This window comes from Phaseolus vulgaris, chromosome 5 (genome assembly GCF_051622355.1).
Source record: "Phaseolus vulgaris cultivar YP4 chromosome 5, ASM5162235v1, whole genome shotgun sequence".
Classification (NCBI taxonomy): Eukaryota; Viridiplantae; Streptophyta; class Magnoliopsida; order Fabales; family Fabaceae; genus Phaseolus; species Phaseolus vulgaris.
In genome coordinates, this window is record NC_143502.1 from 29,058,099 (window position 1) to 29,077,198 (window position 19,100).

The 19,100-nt window shown below is 32.2% G+C and overlaps 1 protein-coding gene across 1 annotated transcript; it reads left to right on the forward strand.

Moving 5' to 3' along the window:
- Positions 1–756: 756 nt before the first annotated feature.
- LOC137835335 (thioredoxin-like protein CXXS1) lies at positions 757–2,201 on the forward strand. Its single transcript, XM_068643805.1, has 3 exons — positions 757–1,026; positions 1,122–1,244; positions 1,818–2,201. Exons 1-3 carry the CDS (start codon positions 925–927, stop codon positions 1,971–1,973), a joined length of 381 nt encoding a protein of 126 aa, XP_068499906.1. The 5' UTR covers positions 757–924; the 3' UTR covers positions 1,974–2,201.
- The last annotated feature ends 16,899 nt before the right edge of the window (positions 2,202–19,100 follow it).

Genomic DNA, 19,100 nt, shown 5'->3' on the forward strand with positions numbered 1-19,100 from the left:
TATATATGATATAGAACAATCTCCAATATATTTTATATTTTTGTTAGCTATTTTCTACCCTTAAACTTCCAAATAGTGAACCATAAGAAATTAATAACATTTTCATATTCAAAGTCTCAAGACACATGATAGCTTTGACCAAAAGGACACTTGTTAATTTTTGTTATTCAATGTCATGTATTACTTATTTCAACAATGTGTGTTGATCACGAGTTCATTAGAGATAAGATTAATTTAGAGTGTATAAGTGGAGTAATCCTCACTTTCGATTTTGTGAGGCTGAGTTAAACTTTAATTTATTTTCTAATATGATATCAAAACTTATTAGTTGGTTTTTCATGTCACTGTGAAACCACCCTCAAATATTTAACTTTACATATGAGATGTTTATGCCACGTGATAAAAACATTAAAATTCTACGTGAAATAAAACTAATTTTTAACTAATTTAAAATATATAATGGGACCATTATCACAATGTATGTTGAGTTATTCATTACTCATACTGTATACGGTCCATTCTTCTGTGCTCTGATGGTGAAACATAGCAGCATTGATTATATCGCTTTTATTCGTGTCAACCTACACTACACGAGACATCAAGAGAAGTTGATTTGGCAAATTTCTAGACATCATTCACTGTTACAAATTTTTCTCAGATATTCTAAGTGAGACTTGTGTTATATTTTAATTTAATGCATGAACCATATGCACATGATGATAACCACAAAATTGGCTAATCCATAGGCCCCAGCTTGACTATTTTTGTTGTATCCCATACACATCAATCTAAAACCTAATGACTTATTCAAGAGAACAAAAACTATTTAGTAAGATAAGATAAGTGCAGTGTTGTTCTAATATTTTCTCCTAGAGCATTTGTATTTGTATAAACCTTTCAAAGAAGCAACAGAAGCATTGAGAAATGGAGGACAAAGAGAAGCTCAAAAAGTCCAAGGTTATCAAAATAGACTCCCAAAAATCATGGGAACACTACATCTCTCAGGCCACCAATCAAAAGTACTCTGTGAGTCTCCTTTGTTCATGTGAATTCATCATCAAGCATAAATCAGTATAAATTTGCTTTAAACTATGTTTTTTTCTTTGTATGAAATTTTGCAGGTTGTGGTTCATTTCTCTGCTTTCTGGTGTGTGCCTTCTATAGTAATGAATCCTGTTTTCGAAGAACTGGCCTCCACTTATCCAGATGTTCTGTTTCTGACATTGGATGTGGATGAGGTTAAGGTAATTTGATTCCGACACAACACATGATTTGTTTGCTACAACATTACATGCTTGGTTTGGTCTTATTTTAACACATATCTCCAATTTCAATTCATTAATTTATGTGTTGTGTTGTGCCTGTAATTGGCAAAAAATGCATTGTTATCCAGAGTCAATAGAGTAAAGGGATTCCACAAAAATTCTTCCAAATTGTTTATTTTCTGATCCAAACCCACTTTCAGTTCACGTGATTCTCGTTTAATACAAACAATCATAGTATAATAACTAAATCTTATCTCTAATATAATCTTCAATAAAAATATTCACAAGGGGCTTTAACTTACACCAATGAAACTGTTGATTATACTATATTAAATGCATTCCTTTTTCAGAGAATCTTCAAATTTTTCTCTCTAATGCATTGTGTTTGCAACTAGAGTATCTACTTTCTCATCCTTTTCTTCCTTTTTCTTGCAAATTGAAGGAAAGGATTATAAGCATAACTTCATGATGAAAGTGGAATGATTGTTCATATTTGTCTTAACCCCTTTTGACATCCACTTTATGTGCATTAATTATGTGCCCTCAATTCAGGAAATTGCCTCCAAGATGGAAGTCAAAGCCATGCCCACTTTTCTGTTGCTGAGTGGAGGAACTCCTGTGGAAAAAATTGTGGGTGCAAATCCTGATGAAATAAGGAAAAGGATTGATCATTTGGTTCACTCAAATCCTTCTTACAAGTCTGAGTGAAGTTGCACATGGTGAACAATGAGTTGGACAAAACCTTGAAGTTTATTGTAGCAGGAAGCATTTAATATATGTTTTATATTTAATGTAATGATACATGTTGTTCTGTTCTTGTTTGTATATGTTTGGTGAGCCGTGGAAAGTCACTGGAGTGTTAATGTTATTTTAGTATGTATTGAAGTTTCATCATGATCACATCATTCTCTTATAATATTCTTTCCTTTCCTATCATTCCAAGTTAACCATATCATTTGGTTTCAAATTTGTATTATTCCTTTTTTTTACTCATATTGGAGATTTCATATTCAAAATGATATGTGAGTGTTTGTTATTTTTCCACTTTTCTACTTTATTATTATATTACTAGATGTCAACCATGTGATGTGCATGGTTTTACATTGAAATGTGAATTAATACTTAATTTATATTGGAATATAATTTAATGATATTTCTACTCTGAAAATGCATTAATTTAACACAGACTATATATAACTAACAAAAAATCTTGTTGGGAAGCCAATGTGGTTGAAGTAGAGTGCCTACTTAATAAAGTCATAGTTAGGGATGTACAATGGACCCCAACTTCTCTCAATGAAAAAAAAAAAAAAAAGTAGTACTGTAGGGAAAAAATGGCTAATAGTTTTTTTAGGGGAAAAAATTGAAGTGGCATGTCTTAAGAATAAAAAAAAACATGTTATAATAAATTATGATATACAAATACAACATAAATATCAAATAAGACACGAGTATAAGATAAATTCCCAAAATCAGAAAATAAATCTTTCAACTTAAAACTTCAAGGTTTTGTTGTAAGTTTTATTTTTTTATATTTATTAAAAAAATTATTTTTATTCAATATGGACTTTTGAATTAGATTCTTGACACTTCAAAAACCAGATAGATATCTCTTCCAACATGAATATTTTGGTTGTCAATAGTGTGAATGTATCACAAATGATGAGTGATAGATTTGGATTCTCTCCCTCTCCCAAAATGTCTATATCATTCTCTGATCTTTCTTCTAATAACTTGTTTTTATAATCATGATGATGGCCCCTCTTTTTTCTATTTGCTCCCATTCAACCTATTTTATTTTTCATATAGTAATATTATTTCCCTTTCAATCATTATGTATTCCATCTTAATATATCAGCTTATTATTTCGAAATGAGTTACCTGTAAAATCATTATTTTTAAAATTTAAGTTAACTCAATTTTATAAATTTTATTTTATTTTATTTTTAAATAGTATGAATTTTTCCCACCAAGCATTTTGATCAAGATTTAGTGAACTACTTACTTTAACTCCATTGAGTTTTTTTAACTACTATTGGGAGATATCATTGGTTTAGTATATCTTAATAAATCTTTAATGTTATGTTTAATATAGAGAAAGACAAAAAAATAAGTTATTTAGTTGAAAATAAATAAAATTTATTTACTATTATTAATACTATTATTATTTTAATTATTTACTATTATAATACAAAAAATACATATACAATTATAAGATTATAGAAAAACACTTTAATCTCCTATAGTCAATTATAAAAATAATCATCATCTCTATAAAAAAATTCATTTTCTTTTCCTCTGCCTTCTCTATAAGATTCTGATCACCTCACTCATCAACTTGACGATCAGAGTTCATCATTAGACTCTTGACCGCAAAGACTACAAGATTGTCCAACCATAATCTCTGATAGAGTAAGTTCATATTTGCTCTTCTATTTGAGTCAAATTTTGAACTTATTAGGTTTGTCTCTGTCTAGGCTTTGCATGTGACTCTTTTAACTTAAGGGTTAATCTCTGTTAGCTTAGGGTCCTAGTGATATAGTTAGATTTTTTTATCAGGACTCTATGGTGTAGGTTAAGCTACCCTTGAGCTTTTGGTAGATTTGGAGCTTTTAGTAAGCATCTGCTCAAGTTCAGGTAAGGGAAGTTAGTTTTAAATTCTCCAATAGAACCCTAGGCTAGAAGTTCTGGATGTGGGGGTGACGTGGTCACCAATCTCAAAATTTCTTGTAGGATTGCTTGTTTTTTAGTATATTAGAAGTTGATTGAGATTAGAATGTGAAATGGTAGATATGGTAGATGTTATAGAATTATATTGTTTTTTATTTGAATAAGTAAATGAATGTATTTAAAGAGTTTGATGAATCATTTAAAGGATAATGTTGATGAGTATTAGTCATTTGATTTTGATTTAAAAATATTGAATATGTGGTATTATAGATTTATAGAATAGTTATATTAGAGTAATTATCCAACTCTAGGAGGGAATTTGTTTTCTTTGGTTTAGTATATTTGATAACATAACAATTTGAATGAGAATTTTTGGGTGAAAATATGAAATAGATCAGATTTTATAAACTGTTTTCTACATATCTCGCTTGAATGAAAATATGAGGTGCTCTCGAGTCCATTTTCGCTCAAGCAAGATGGGATCTCGTTCAAGCAAAAATGGAGTAAATTCTGAGGTGCTTTTTGGTCCATTTTTACTAAAACGAGATGGGATTTTGTTCAAGCGAAAATGGTGAAATTCTGGGGTGCTTTAGGTTCAATTTCGTTCAAATGAGAAATATTTTGCTCAAGCCAATTTTTTTTTAAAAATAAATTAAAATTTTTATTTTTGCCTTTGAAAGCATAGTTTATTATTGCTTGTTTTTTTAAAGTGAAAATTCTAAATTTTATTTTAAAATGTGATTAAAGGAACTTAGTTATGTGTTTAAGTGAATTTTGAGATATATTTTGATTGTTTAGAAAGTTTAAAATATAATGTGATTGAATGATGTATTAAATGAAGTATGCAATGAGATGAAATTGTGATCAAGAGCACATGACTGTGTGGATGACAATAGTAATGTAGCTTACCTGTGTTGTATATGTTTATATTTAATTAGATATTGCTTGCATATTATTTATTAAATATGGATAAAAATAGGGATGTTACAATTTATCTATACATGAGTCATAATATTTATATTTCACTACAATAAAATTATTAAATAGAACTAAGGTATTGTCCGTTTTTATCGACTCTTAAGCGATGTAGGACTATTGGACATACCAAAACAAGCTTCCCAATCGAGGGCTAAGGGAACGAGGGTTCGTCTTTGGACGCCTCAATGCATCAAGGGAGGAATGAGTATATAATCTGTCTTTGGCCTCGACTTTTAAGCAATGTGGGACTATTGGGAGTAATGGAACACAATGTTCCGACCTCAAGGGTCAATCACCACATCTGAGGTATTGTCCGCTTTGGAGCTTGGAACTCTATCACAGTTTTGTCCTTAAAATGCACCTTAGTGGGTTAAGGTAGGAAGGAGTATATTGGCCTCAACTCCTAAGCAATGTGACACTATTGGGCGTATCGGAACAAGCCTCAGTCGAGGGCTAAGGGAATGAGGGTTCGTCTTTGAAAGCACTTTTCTACTCCCTTGGGGAGCGATGATTCGTCTTTGAAATCTTGCCGATCCCCACAAATGGCGCCAATGTTTTGACCTCAAGTCCGTTGAGATAACATCGATAGGGTCAATCATCGCATCTGAGATATTGTCTGCTTTGGAGCTCGAAACTCCGTCACAATTGTCCTTAAAAGGCGTCTCAGTTGGTTAAGGGAGGAATGAGTATATAAATTGTCCTTGACCTTGACTTCTAAGCGAGGTGAGACTATTGAACGTACCAAAACAAAAACTAAATTTTTATAATTTGTAAAATAGTATCTAATTTAGTCAATATTTTTTTTTTCTAAAATTAGTTTCTTTTTAATGATTTTCTAATAATATTTTTAATTTATTTTAAAATTAATTACATTTATTTTTTTGCCCAGAATTAGTCGATCCATCCTTTTCTTTTATTTTCTTACTTTTATTTGGAATTAAGTACTTGGTTTATCCCTAAAACCTCCAATTTGTATGAATGTGAACCTTTAATTTTAGACAATATTTTAGGTTAGCACGTAGATGTGGCTTTGAGTTAAATGGGCTTAAGTTGTAACAGTTCACAACCTACTATCTATAAATTGGTTGTTTGAATGAGGTAGAAGGTACCAAAATTTGTGTCTCTATTATTGAAATGGAAACACTTAATCTATTTTAATCTTTTATTTATTATTATTTATACTATGTTATATTATAATAGAAGGGGGTAATTCTTTGTAAAGTAGAAAAAATTAGAACAACCAACTAGATAAAGGATGAAATTAAAGATAATTAATAAAAAAATTGTTGTTGTTCATGTTATTATTTGTCATATTAAAAAAATTATACTTTTTATTTAGATTAATACTTGAATTTTAATTTATTTGAAATCTAGTTATTAATTACTAAAAAAATGTGTTTTCACACATGAGTATTCAAATTTTTATTATTTTATTATTTTTTAATAATTAATTAAAAAATAAGAAAATAATACAATTTATAATATATATATATATATAATTTTATGAAATTATATTAAAAAATCATGTAACGTTATTTAAAAAGATGTTATTGTTATTTTGAAATAAAAAAGTTAATAAACTATTTATTTCATTAAATAAATAATATAAAATATAATTTTGTGTGGGTAGCATATAGGCTAGATCTACGCAAAAAAAAACACACCACTTGTGTTCAGCGCATCCACCACTAATTTTACGTCGAGCATATTAACTTCCAAATCTGAATAAATGCTAATCTCATGCTAATTACATTTTTGGGTCCGTTTATTTTATCTAGTGTCCGATTTTGATCCATGCTAAGAAGGATATTTATTGTAGTGGTTTTTATTTATTAAAACATAAAATTATTTAATTAAAACATAATATCAAAAAATATTTTCAAATGAAATATGTCTTATATAATAATATAAACATATGTAATCTTGTAAAAATAACACTAGAAAATAATGTAATAGTCATTTAAAAAATATTTAATTATTTTAAAATAAAAAATATTTAATTGATTTTGTATTAAATAAATAAATAAATAAATGATTTTTTATTTATTAAAAGATAAAACTGTTTAATTGAAAAATGATACAAAAAATAATTACCAAATATGTATATCTAATGATATAGATATTTGAATTGAAAAACACGTTTTGATAATTTATGTATCAAAAGAGAAAAAGGACAAAATCCGACATTTGACAGCGAGACAAATGTATTTAATATTTACAACTTTAATAATGACCCATTTTTGTCGTCCTATTTTCCCATGTGCAACTTATGCTTAAAATAATACTTTCAAAATTAATTCAGGTTCAAACTATTTTGAGTAACTTTCATTCATTTATTTTTATTTATTTATATAAGATTCAAATTTTTATACACCAAATTAAGGCATGTACTTAACACAACCCTGTCATGAGTAGTTGTAATTTCTTTCATAAAAGTTTCATGCTTATTCTTTTATCTTATTTGTTAAAGATTTTTAAGTTTTTAAAGCACAGAAGATATTAATCTTCACAAAATATTAAGAGGAATATAAAAATAAATTTAAGGAAATATAATATTTTTCTTAAAATAACTATTTTATGCAGTAAGCATCACAAATAAATAACATTAATATAAGTGACAGAGATATAAATAAAGATACAACTTTTGTTAACATCATTATTCTTTCAATATTGATGATGACCATTTAGAAGCGATGATTTAAAAAAAAACTAAGATATTAAAATATAAATATGAGTAATAATTGTAATAAAAACATGTTTCAAATTAGCTTTTAAAATATTTTTCAAATTAATAGTGAGTTTATATAATATTCCTAGTTATATCACTTAAATAATATATTATGTAAGTAATTATCTAATTAAATATATATATATATATATATTATTTATAGTATTACAAAATATGTCTTAAAAAAATTAATATATATATATATATATTAAAAACAAAATAATAAAAGGATATAGAATACTCTATCAATTCAATATGGAGTTTTACCATTTTTTTTAATCATCAAGAGTTTTGCCACTTAGCAATATCACATGCTTTCACACAACAATAAATGAAGTTAGTGTTTCGAAACTTTCAACATAATTATAATTTTCAATCAGAAACATCTAATTTACCATTTTTCATATATTACATTTTAACAAAACAGTCATGTTTCTATAAATAATTCATGATCAACATTTCTTATGTCAAAACTCCATTGACAAACATACATAGATTCTTAACTCTACTTTTGAAAGACGCGTATGATAAACATAATTTTATTCACACTTATTAACTTTAATCATAAATTTTTGAAGTGTAATAATAAATTCATTGTTTTAATTAATATTATTCTAATTGGGTTTATTTGGGCCTTAATTATTATTTTTGTTAATTTGTATTTTTAACCCAAGTTGCTTCTTTTGGATCAAAACAGAAAACAAAATCTAAAATAAAAAATTAGAGAACTAAATCTGCAAATCTCTCAGAAAATGAACTGAATACAAATTTCTGCAAGGATATTCTCTAAAAATCCTACAATTAAAATTCCTCCGCATGGAAGGTTAAACTTTTTTTGTTGATTCCTTTGTAATTCCCCATTGAGTTCTGAGGTTTGATCAATAAAAGTTTCGCTTCTTAATTCTCTATAGCAGTATAACAATTGTTTTAATATTCTAATATCCTGAAAAACTAGTTTTTATGAGAGGTTGTACTTGAACGCTTGATTGAGAGTCTTCGTTATCTTAAATTGGTTTCTTAGTTATTTCACATTGTTCTAATTAATTTCTTGGGTGCATGATTCAAGAGAGAGGAGATGAGCATGTTAGAAAGTATGACTTTAAACTGGGGGGGGGGGGGAGGGTGAATGGTTTAAAGAGAGTTTTCGCAAACTTTTAAGTCTAGAATGAATTTCTTTCGAGAAAACTTGATTCAAAATTCAGTTTGCCAAAAACACAAAGCAATTTAGCATAGCACCAGAAAAACAATCGGTTGTTTCGCATAAACAATCGGTTGTTTATACCAGTTCACAAATATAAACTGAATTTAAAGAGTTTAAGGGAAGAGAGATTGAACACACATGTTTATACTGGTTCACTCTTAACCAAGAGCTATATCCAGTCTTCCCAGAAATCACTGGAGGAATCCACTAAGCAATCAACCCTATATTACTTACAACACCACCAAAGAAGTGACCTTGATCCCCTCAAGACACACACTTCCTTTGGCTCAGCACAAACACCACTAAAAATGTTGATCTTGACAACCTCAAGAACACACAACACTTCTCAGCTTCACACACAAAGTTTACAGAAGGTACAGAAGGATTACACTTGTTACAGAAAGATCTGAAATCAATACAAGATGAAAATCCTATTCCACACTCTCTTGATCCAAGCAATCTCAAAGCAAACTTCAACTCTTCAAAAGAAAAATCAGTGAAAAACTCAAATATGTTTTTCTTTGATTAAATCTCAGTTCTTGTTTGTTACATGAACATAACAAACTATTTATTGCTTTCAAAGACTGGTCAAAGTATTTAAAACTGGAGCGTAATCAGTTATAAAATCATTTAATGCTCAGTCAAAGCACAAAACAGTTTTCTGTTATAGTCCCAAAACAAACAATCGGTTGAATACTCGAATCAATCGGTTATTTTGGTTTGACAGCAAGTCAACCATCAAAAACAGTTTTCAACCTTTCTAAAAACACCTAAGTATAAAACAATCGGTTGTTTCGACAAAACAACAGATTGTTTTTCACTTAGTTTGAAAAACACTTTCAATATAAAAGTTTAAGAATGCTTAAGCTTTGGATTCAATCAAGAGTAGATTTACACAGATAATCTACCCCAAATCCTATTCTAAAACACATCTGCAACAACAAGCATAACCAGCCTTCCATCAAACTTCAAAGGGTTTGGATTCTTCAAAGCTTGAACACACTTGATTCAACAATCTCCCCCTATTTGATGAAGACAAATCACTGGTTGCTTGTGTTGGATTTGATTGAATCTGAAGCAGTTCCTGCAAAAACAACATATATACAATCCAATGCTTTCTACAACAGCAGGTTAGTTTTAAACATATTCAAAACAAGATTCCAGAAAAACAATCGGTTGTTTACACGAAACAATCGATTGTTTCTATCAGCAGAAGCATAAACAATTTTAATATCAGAGATTTCAGCAGTTTTAAACAATTCTAGAGAAAGATACACAAGAACCAATCAATTCTCCCCCTATTTGTCTTCACAAATAGACTCTAACAGCTATTAAAACAGATTTAGGAAAGATTTTGAAGGTCAAGGATACCTATCTCATTTCGCAAAAAGAAGAACCTCTCTTTTGGTAAAGGTTTTGTGAAGATATCTGCTAGCTGCAGTTTTATCTCGACAAACTTCACTTCACAGTCCCCATTGCTCACATGATCCCTGATGAAATGATGGCGTATCTCAATATGCTTAGTTCTTGAGTGATGAATATGATTTTTGGTAAGATTGATAACACTTGTATTGTCACACATCAAAGGGAACTTGCTGATTTGTAATCCAAAGTCTGCAAGTTGTTGTTTGAGCCATAAAATCTATGCACAACAGCTTCCAGCAACTATGTACTCAGCCTCAACAGTAGAGAGAGCCACACATGCTTGCTTCTTGCTATGCCATGATATGAGGCTTGAACTAAAAAGGTGGCAAGTGCCACTTGTGCTTTTCCTATCTAGCTTGCATCCTGCAAAATCAAAATCTGAATAGCCAATTAAATGAATGGGAGAGTGAGAAGGACACCATAACCCAACAATTGATGTTCCTTTGAGATATTTCAGAATTCTCTTTGCAGCTTTGAAGTGTGACTCCTTCGAATTTGCTTGATATCTTGCACAAAGACATACCGCAAACATAATGTCCGGTCTACTTGCTGTTAGATAGAGCAAAGAGCAAATCAAACCTCTGTATTTAGTTTGATCTATCCCTTTTCCAGCAGCATCTGCATCCATGTAGCAGCTTGATGGCATAGGTGTGCTTGCTTCCTTGCAACTTTCCATTTCAAATTTCTTAAGAATCTCTTTACAATACTTTGATTGGCATAGAAAGATTCCATCCTTTGTTTGCTTAACCTGCAATCCAAGAAAGAAAGACAATTCTCCCATCATAGACATTTCAAACTCACCTTTCATAGAAGCCACAAATTCTTCACACAAACTATCTTGTGTAGTACCAAAGATGGTGTCATCAACATAGATTTGCACAAGGATAATTTCAGAATTTGACTTTTTGATGAAGAGAGTCTTGTCAATCATTCCCCTTTCATAGCCATGAGACAACAAGAAGTTGCTAAGACTTTCATACCACTGCCTTGGAGCTTGCTTCAGCCCATACAAAGCCTTTTTCAGCTTGAAGACATGATTGAGATATTGGTAATCTTCAAAGCCTGATGGTTGATCCACATACACTTCCTTATTGATGTAACCATTTAAAAAGGCACTTTTGACATCCATTTGAAAGAGTTTAAAACCACTCATACATGCAAAAGCCAGCAGCAACCTCACAACTTCCAATCTTGCAATAGGGGCAAAGGTTTCACCATAATCAATTCCCTCATCTTGATTGTAGCCTTTGGCTACTAGCCTTGCTTTGTTCCTTGTGATCACACCACCCTCATCAAGTTTGTTTCTAAACACCCACTTCGAACCAATGATGTTCATCTCAGCTGTTTTAGGGACAAGAAACCATACTTCATTCCTTGCAAACTGATTCAGCTCTTCATGCATAACTTCAACCCATTTTTCATCTTTGAGAGCTTCATCATTTGACTTTGGTTCAATTTTAGAGACAAAAGCAGTGTGCCTGCAGAAGTTTGAGATGGAGCTACGTGTTGAGACACCTTCCTTTATCTGCCCAATGATGTTCTCCACTTACAGATCTCTAGGAATCCTCCATTCTATGGGCAACTCACTCTGCTGCAGAATTTCAATCGGTTGTTTCGAGGAATCAACCGGTTGTTTTTCTGCACAAATGTCCATCTTCTCCAAACTGATGTTCTGCTCATCCTCTTCAGCACTGTTCTTCGAGATTTGAATGCTTTTGCGATCCACTTCATCAAAGACAACATGAACAGACTCTTCTACAATCATTAGCCTCTTGTTGTAGATTCTGTATGCATGACTAGTTAGAGAATAGCCTATGAAGATACCATGATCAGCTTTTTCATCAAACTTCCCTAGGTTTTCCTTTCCATTATCAAGAACAAAACAGTTGCAACCGAAAACTCTGAGGTGATTGATGTTTGGCTTCCTTCCATTGAAGAGTTCATAAGGAGTCTTCTTCAGAATTGGCCTAATTAGCACTCTATTCATCACATAGCAAGAGGTGCTAACTGCATCAACCCAAAAATACTTAGGAAGAGAAGATTCACTTAGCATTGTTCTAGCTAGTTCTTCAAGGGACCTGTTCTTCCTTTCCACCACACCATTCTGTTGTGGAGTTCTTGGAGCTGAAAAGTTATGCAGAATTCCCATCTTTTCACAAAACTTGCTGAATTTTTCATTTTGGAATTCACCTCCATGATCACTTCTTATTGAGCCTATGTTGTTATTCTTTGTATTTTGCAATCTTCTAGCAAGCTTCTTGAATGCAGAGAAGACATCACTTTTTGATTCCAAGAAGAGAGTCCAAGTGAACCTAGAAAAATCATCCACAATAACAAGAGCATAGTAGTTTCCACCAAGACTCATGGTTCTTGAAGGTCCAAAAAGATCCATGTGAAGTAGCTCAAGAGGTTTTAAAAAAGAAACAACATTTTTTATTTTAAAAGAGTTTTTCACTTGTTTCCCCTTTTGGCAAGCTTCACAAATATGGTCCTTCTCAAACTTGAGCTTTGGCAGCCCAATCACAAGATCTTTAGAAATCAACTTGTTCAAGTAATTCATGTGAATGTGAGCAATTCTTCTATGCCAAAGCCAAGACTGATCATGCTTGGATAGAAGACAACGAATTGAACAAGGAGATGAGATATCTAAAAGATAAACATTATTGATTCTCTTACCAATCAACATTACCTCTTTTGTGTTGGGAAGACAGATTTCACAGGAGTTTGATTTGAAGATAACCTGATATCCTTTGTCACACAATTGACTAATGATCAGCAGATTGTGCTTTAAACCTTCTACATAGAGAACATCATGGATGACCAAGATATCTTTATCTCCTATGGATCCTCTTCTAAGAATCCTCCCCTTGTTGTTGTCCCCATAGGTAACGTGCCCTTCTTGCTTAAAAGAGATGCTTAGAAACCTTGATTTGTCCCCAGTCATGTGCTTTGAAAACCCACTGGCCAGGTACCATTGCTGCATGCTCTCCTCCAAGGTTTCCTACAAAGAAGATTTTCAAGTACAAAGATTTGGTCCCCTTATGAATGTGGGTCCATTTGGTTTATATTCATCATTTGAACCTTTACTACTCTTGGGAATCCACTTCATAAAGCCCCTAGGAACAACATATTTTCTGATTTTACAGAATCTGACAGAATGGCCTCTTTTCATGCAGTAGAAACATGTAACAATCGGTTGTTTCGACAGATCAATCGGTTGTTTTTCTGGCAGTTTCGAAAATGACTTTGAAAATCTATCTTGCTTGTTATGTGGGTTAAAACCCAATCCAGCTTACCAAAAACACAGTTTTGAGATGTCAAGACATTCTCAAAGTTGGATTGACCTTTAGAAAGCTTATCCACAGTTTTAACAAGATAATGAACTTTCTTTTCAAGATTTTCGCAATTTTCACAAATAAGAGTATCACACTTACAAGAGGAGTTTTTGTAAACTATTTCAAGGTTTTCAAAATCTGTTTTTGAATTTTCTAATTCCTCTTCCAATGTTTTGACTATGTTTTCAAGCCAGTTATTCATTCCCTTTAACAGGTTGTTCAAGAGGGCCATTTGGTTAGCTTCTTCATGTGTTTCTTGAAAAGCTTGGAGCAATTGACTGTAATTTTCATAGTTTGAGGAGTTAGAAGAACTTACACTACTTGAGTCATCTTCCTTTTTGGCCATGAAGCAGAGGTTGAGGCTTTTTTTCTGTTTTGCCTCATTTTCCTTCGTGCTTGACTTCTTGACCTTACTTCCTTTGATTCATTGATGTTCTCATGAGTAGCTTTGAGTGTGTCCCACATCTCTTTAGCAGATTTGCATTTTGATATCCTGAAAAACTCATTAGTATCTAGTGCAGAAGCTATTATGTTTTGAGCAGTACAATCAAGCTTGGCCATTTACATTATTCATTGGTCCATCGGGACCAAGGTTTTGCAATAAAAGATCCATTCTTTTTAAGCTTTGGAATGAAAGGGCCATTTTCGATTGAATCGCAAATTCCTTGATCAATGGAATCAACAAAGATTTTCATTCTAGCCTCCCAATACTTATAATTCAAACCACAGAATAAAGGTGATTTGTAGATTGAAGCACCTTCCTCAAAAGATATTTTTCCAGTCATAGAAAAAGATTTTCAGATCAAACTTGATTATCTTTCAAGTACTAAGCTCTTGATGCCAATTAAAGATGGTTTTCGCAAACTTTTAAGTCTAGAATGAATTTCTTTCGAAAAAACTTGATTCAAAATTCAGTTTGCCAAAAACACAAAGCAATTTAGCATAACATCAGAAAAACAATCGGTGGTTTCGCAGAAACAATCAGTTGTTTATACCAGTTCACAAATATAAACTGAATTTAAAGAGTTCAAGGGAAGAGAGATTGAACACACAAGTTTATACTGGTTCACTCTTAACCAAGAGCTACATCCAGTCTTCCCAGAAACCACTGGGGAATCCACTAAGCAATCAACCCTAGATTACTTACAACACCACCAAAGAAGTGACCTTGATCCCCTCAAGACGCACACTTCCTTTGGCTCAGCACAAACACCACTAAGAATGCTGATCTTGACAACCTCAAGAACACACAACACTTCTCAGCTTCACACACAGAGTTTACAGAAGGTACAAAAGGATTACACTTGTTACAGAAAGATCTGAAATCAATACAAGATGAAAATCCTATTCCACACTCTCTTGATCCAAGCAATCTCAAAGCAAACTTCAACTCTTCAAAAGCAAAATCAGTGAAAAAATCAAATATGTTTTTCTTTGATGAAATCTCAGTTCTTGTTTGTTACATAAACATAACAAACTATTTATTGCTTTCAAAGACTGGTAAAAGCATTTAAAACTGGAGCGTAATGAGTTATAAAATCATTTAATGCTCAGTCAAAGCACAAAACAGTTTTCTGTTATGGTCCCAAAACAAACAATCGGTTGAATTCTCGAATCAATCAGTTGTTTTGGTTTAACAGCAAGTCAACCATCAAAAACAGTTTTCAACCTTTCTAAAAACACCTAAGTATAAAACAATCGATTGTTTATGTTAGAAAAGATGGCTTTAAACTAGAGGGGGGGTGAATTGTTTAAAGGGGTTTTCGCAAACTTTTCAAAGCTAGAATAAATTTATCTCAGAAACCAATTGATTCAGCAATTCAGTTAGCCAAAACAACAAGCAAAAACTGTAGTACCAGAAAAACAATCGGTTGTTTTAACGAAACAATCGGTTGTTTATACCAGCAAACAACAAATAAACTGAATTTAAAGAGATAGAGATAGAGAGATTGTACACAATTGTTTATACTGGTTCACTCCAAACCAGAGCTACATCCAGTCTTCTCAGAAACCCTGAGGATATCCACTAAGCAATCACCACTTGATCACTTACACAACAACCAAAAGAATGACCTTGAACACCTCAAGAAACATACTCTCCTTGGACAACACTAAGATTGTTGATCTTGAACACCTCAAGAACACACAACCAATCTCAGCAAACACAGAAACGAATTGTTCAACAGATTACAAAGATTACACTTGTTACAGATGAATATCTGAAATCAATACAAGTAGAATCCTATTCCAGCACCTTGATCAATCACAAACTCTTAAGCAATCTCAGCACTTTGAAAAACTCTTTAGAAAAACTTTGTCAAAAAAATCTTCTTAATTCTCAAATCTGTTTTTCTTAATATATTCAAAGATGTATTTGTTATCAAATCTTAACAAACTCTTAAATTGCATTAAAAGATTGGTCAAAGCATTTAATGATTGGAGCGTATTCAGTTAAAGCATTTAAAGCTCAGTCAAACACAAAACAGTTTTTCTGTTATGGTTCCAAAACAAACAATCGGTTGTTTCCTCGAATCAATCGGTTGTTTTGGTACTTAACAGTTTCTACCATTTAAAAACAATTTTCAATCTTTCTCAAAACACCTAAGTATAAACAATCGGTTGTTTCGACAAAACAATCGGTTATTTCAACTTAGTTTGAAAAACATTTTACTTTCATAAAGATTGAGATGCTAATTGCTTGAGATTTAATACAAGGGTGGATTACAACATATAAACTACCCCAGAACAAAGCTTAAACCAGCACAGCAACAACAAGCAAAGCAGAGGCTTCAACATCCTTCAAAGGATTTGGATTCTTCAAAACATTGAACATCACAAGGTTCAACAATCTCCCCCTATTTGATGAAGACAAATCCCTGATGCTTGTGTTGTACCTGATTAAATTTGAAGCAATTCCTGCAAAAAAACTTTGGGCAATACATTGAACTTCTGATATTCTGTTAGCATACAGATAAACAATTTAAAGCTTAAAACATCTAACATCAGAAACATATTACATATTTCAAAAAGTTTTATCAACTTTAAAACAGAAACTTAAAAACAAACTCGAAACACAATATATATCTCCCCCTATTTGTCTTCACAAATAGACAAAGATAAGAGATAAAACAAGATATTGTTTTCATTACATCAGAATAAAACAACAACAACAGAAGGAAAGAAATTTTAAAACCAGAAAAGAACAACAACAAAAAATCGATTGTTTCGATGACCAATCGGTTGTTTTTTCTTCATTCTTCTTCATCAGCAAACTGAAGATCAAAGATTTGATTCTGGACAACTTCAATCTTTTCATCCTGAGTCATAAACCTTGCATCCATGTTGTCAAACGTGGTGTCAATTCTTTGGAAATTACTAACACAAAGATCATGGAGACTCCTTTGATTTTCAGCAAAGCTATCAAGCCTATTCATCATGATTCTTTCAAATGACGACATGGTTGGCATTCTTTCTCCTTGATGTCCATCAGCAGCACTAGGTCCTGCATCTTGAAAATCTTCAGTTGGATCTTCATGTTGAACATCCATATTAGCAGGTTCATCTTGTTCAAGATTTGCAGCACCACTGGATGAGGCACCATGATCACCATCCTTGCTTATCCATTTTCCACCTACTTTTGTAAAGCCCATCTTGCTGAGTGATCCATTGTTCAACTCCTGAGTTGACTTGACCAGCTCAGAAGTTTCATCTTCAAGATTAACTTCAAAAAAGTGTAGAAACTTAGATATTAAAACAGCATAGGGATAATGATAATCACCTAACCTCATGGCTTTTTGCATGTGTTCTTTGATTATATGAATCCAATTGATCTTGATTTTCTTGGTGATGCAGAAGATATAAACCAGATCTTCTTCAGTTAGCACAAAGTGGTTACTCCCCCTTGGAGTTAGAATCCAAGTTACAATGAGAGCAAGCAACCTCTCATCAAGCTTCAAACCTCCAACCGAGCATGTACTAACTTGAGATTGATTATTCTTCAAGCAACTTTTGTAGAACTGGATTTTGTTAAAATCCTCCACCACACCAAGGTTTCCCTTGTTGATTCTCAGACCAGAAAACTTAAGCCCAGCAACAGCAGCCCAAACTTCATGAGTTATCTCCATTTGCACACCTTTCACATGAGAAACAAGATTGTTTCCCTCAAACTTCAAGTTGGTGTAGAATACCCTCACCAAATCTGGATAAATTTTTCCCTTTATCTCTAGGAACTTTGTGAGAGATTGATCCTTGAGCAGCCTTCTCACATTATCAAGCTTTTGACTTTTCAGCCAATCAAAGCATACAACCTTGGGGTTGTTTATCTTCTTGATACTTGTCTCATATCTATACTTCTCAATGAGATCATTGTCTCCAGAAAACCAACCTTCTAGCCTTCCTCCAGATGTTACAACCCTGGTTTTGACTCTCTTGGAGGTGGGAGGGGTTGATTCCATGACAGCAGAGACGAAAACAGAGGATAACACACTTAACAGATTTTTGCAAGAGATGGTGCAAGAGATATTGCAAGAGATGTTGCAATTGGTTGTTCTTGTGGAAGAATTCTGCACTGGATTTTATAGCAGTAAGAGAATCAATATGAATTTAATTTCATTAAAGGGTACCTGATTTTCAGAGAGAGAGGACTTGACTCTGCTCTGCACAGAAAATGGTCTTCACATGTGATCTTTGACTAGTCATTAAGGCTCTTGAATTTCCAAGATTTTGGAATATATACCTTTATGACTGTTATGACTTCTTTCTGAACATGATCAGCTTTCAACACAGATCATTTGACCAAGATTCTCTCTTTTAAATTGATCTGCAACGGATAGAAATTCAAAAAAGCAATTAATTCAATTTCTTCATAGTGCTGTCAGACTCAAAACAATCGGTTGTTTTTCTGCATCAGTTAAAAACTTGATTTTTGAAATTTTAACCATGAGCAGAAGCAGTTTAAATAAGATGACATTGATTAAAAGAAATAAAGGAAATTCTTATCCTTATGTTGATTCTTCAATGAGCCAATTGCTTGTTGATCAAGAAAACCCTTTTCACTGTTTTGATCTTTTGCATAGCATTGATTCAGCTTCAAAGACTGCCTTTTTCTTCAACAGCTTGATCAGATGGCTCAGTTCTTCTTTTTCTCTTTATTTTTCCTGCATAAATAATTTCAAGTAGCAAGATTTGGTCCCCTTACAAATTTGGGTCCATTTGACTTTTCTTTGCTGTTAGAAACATCACATCCCTTAGGAATCCATTTCATAAAATCTTTAGGAACATAATATTTTCTAATTTTACAGAATCTAACAGAGTGGCCTTTCTTCATGCAGTAAAAGCATGTAACAACCGGTTGTTTCGTCTTAACAATCGGTTATTTTTCAGATTTTCTTAAAAAGCTTTTTGAAAACCTATCTTGCTTGTTCTGTGGGTTGAAGCCTAAACCAGCCTTTCCAAAAACACAGCTTTGAGATGCCAAGACATTCTCAAAGTTTGATTTC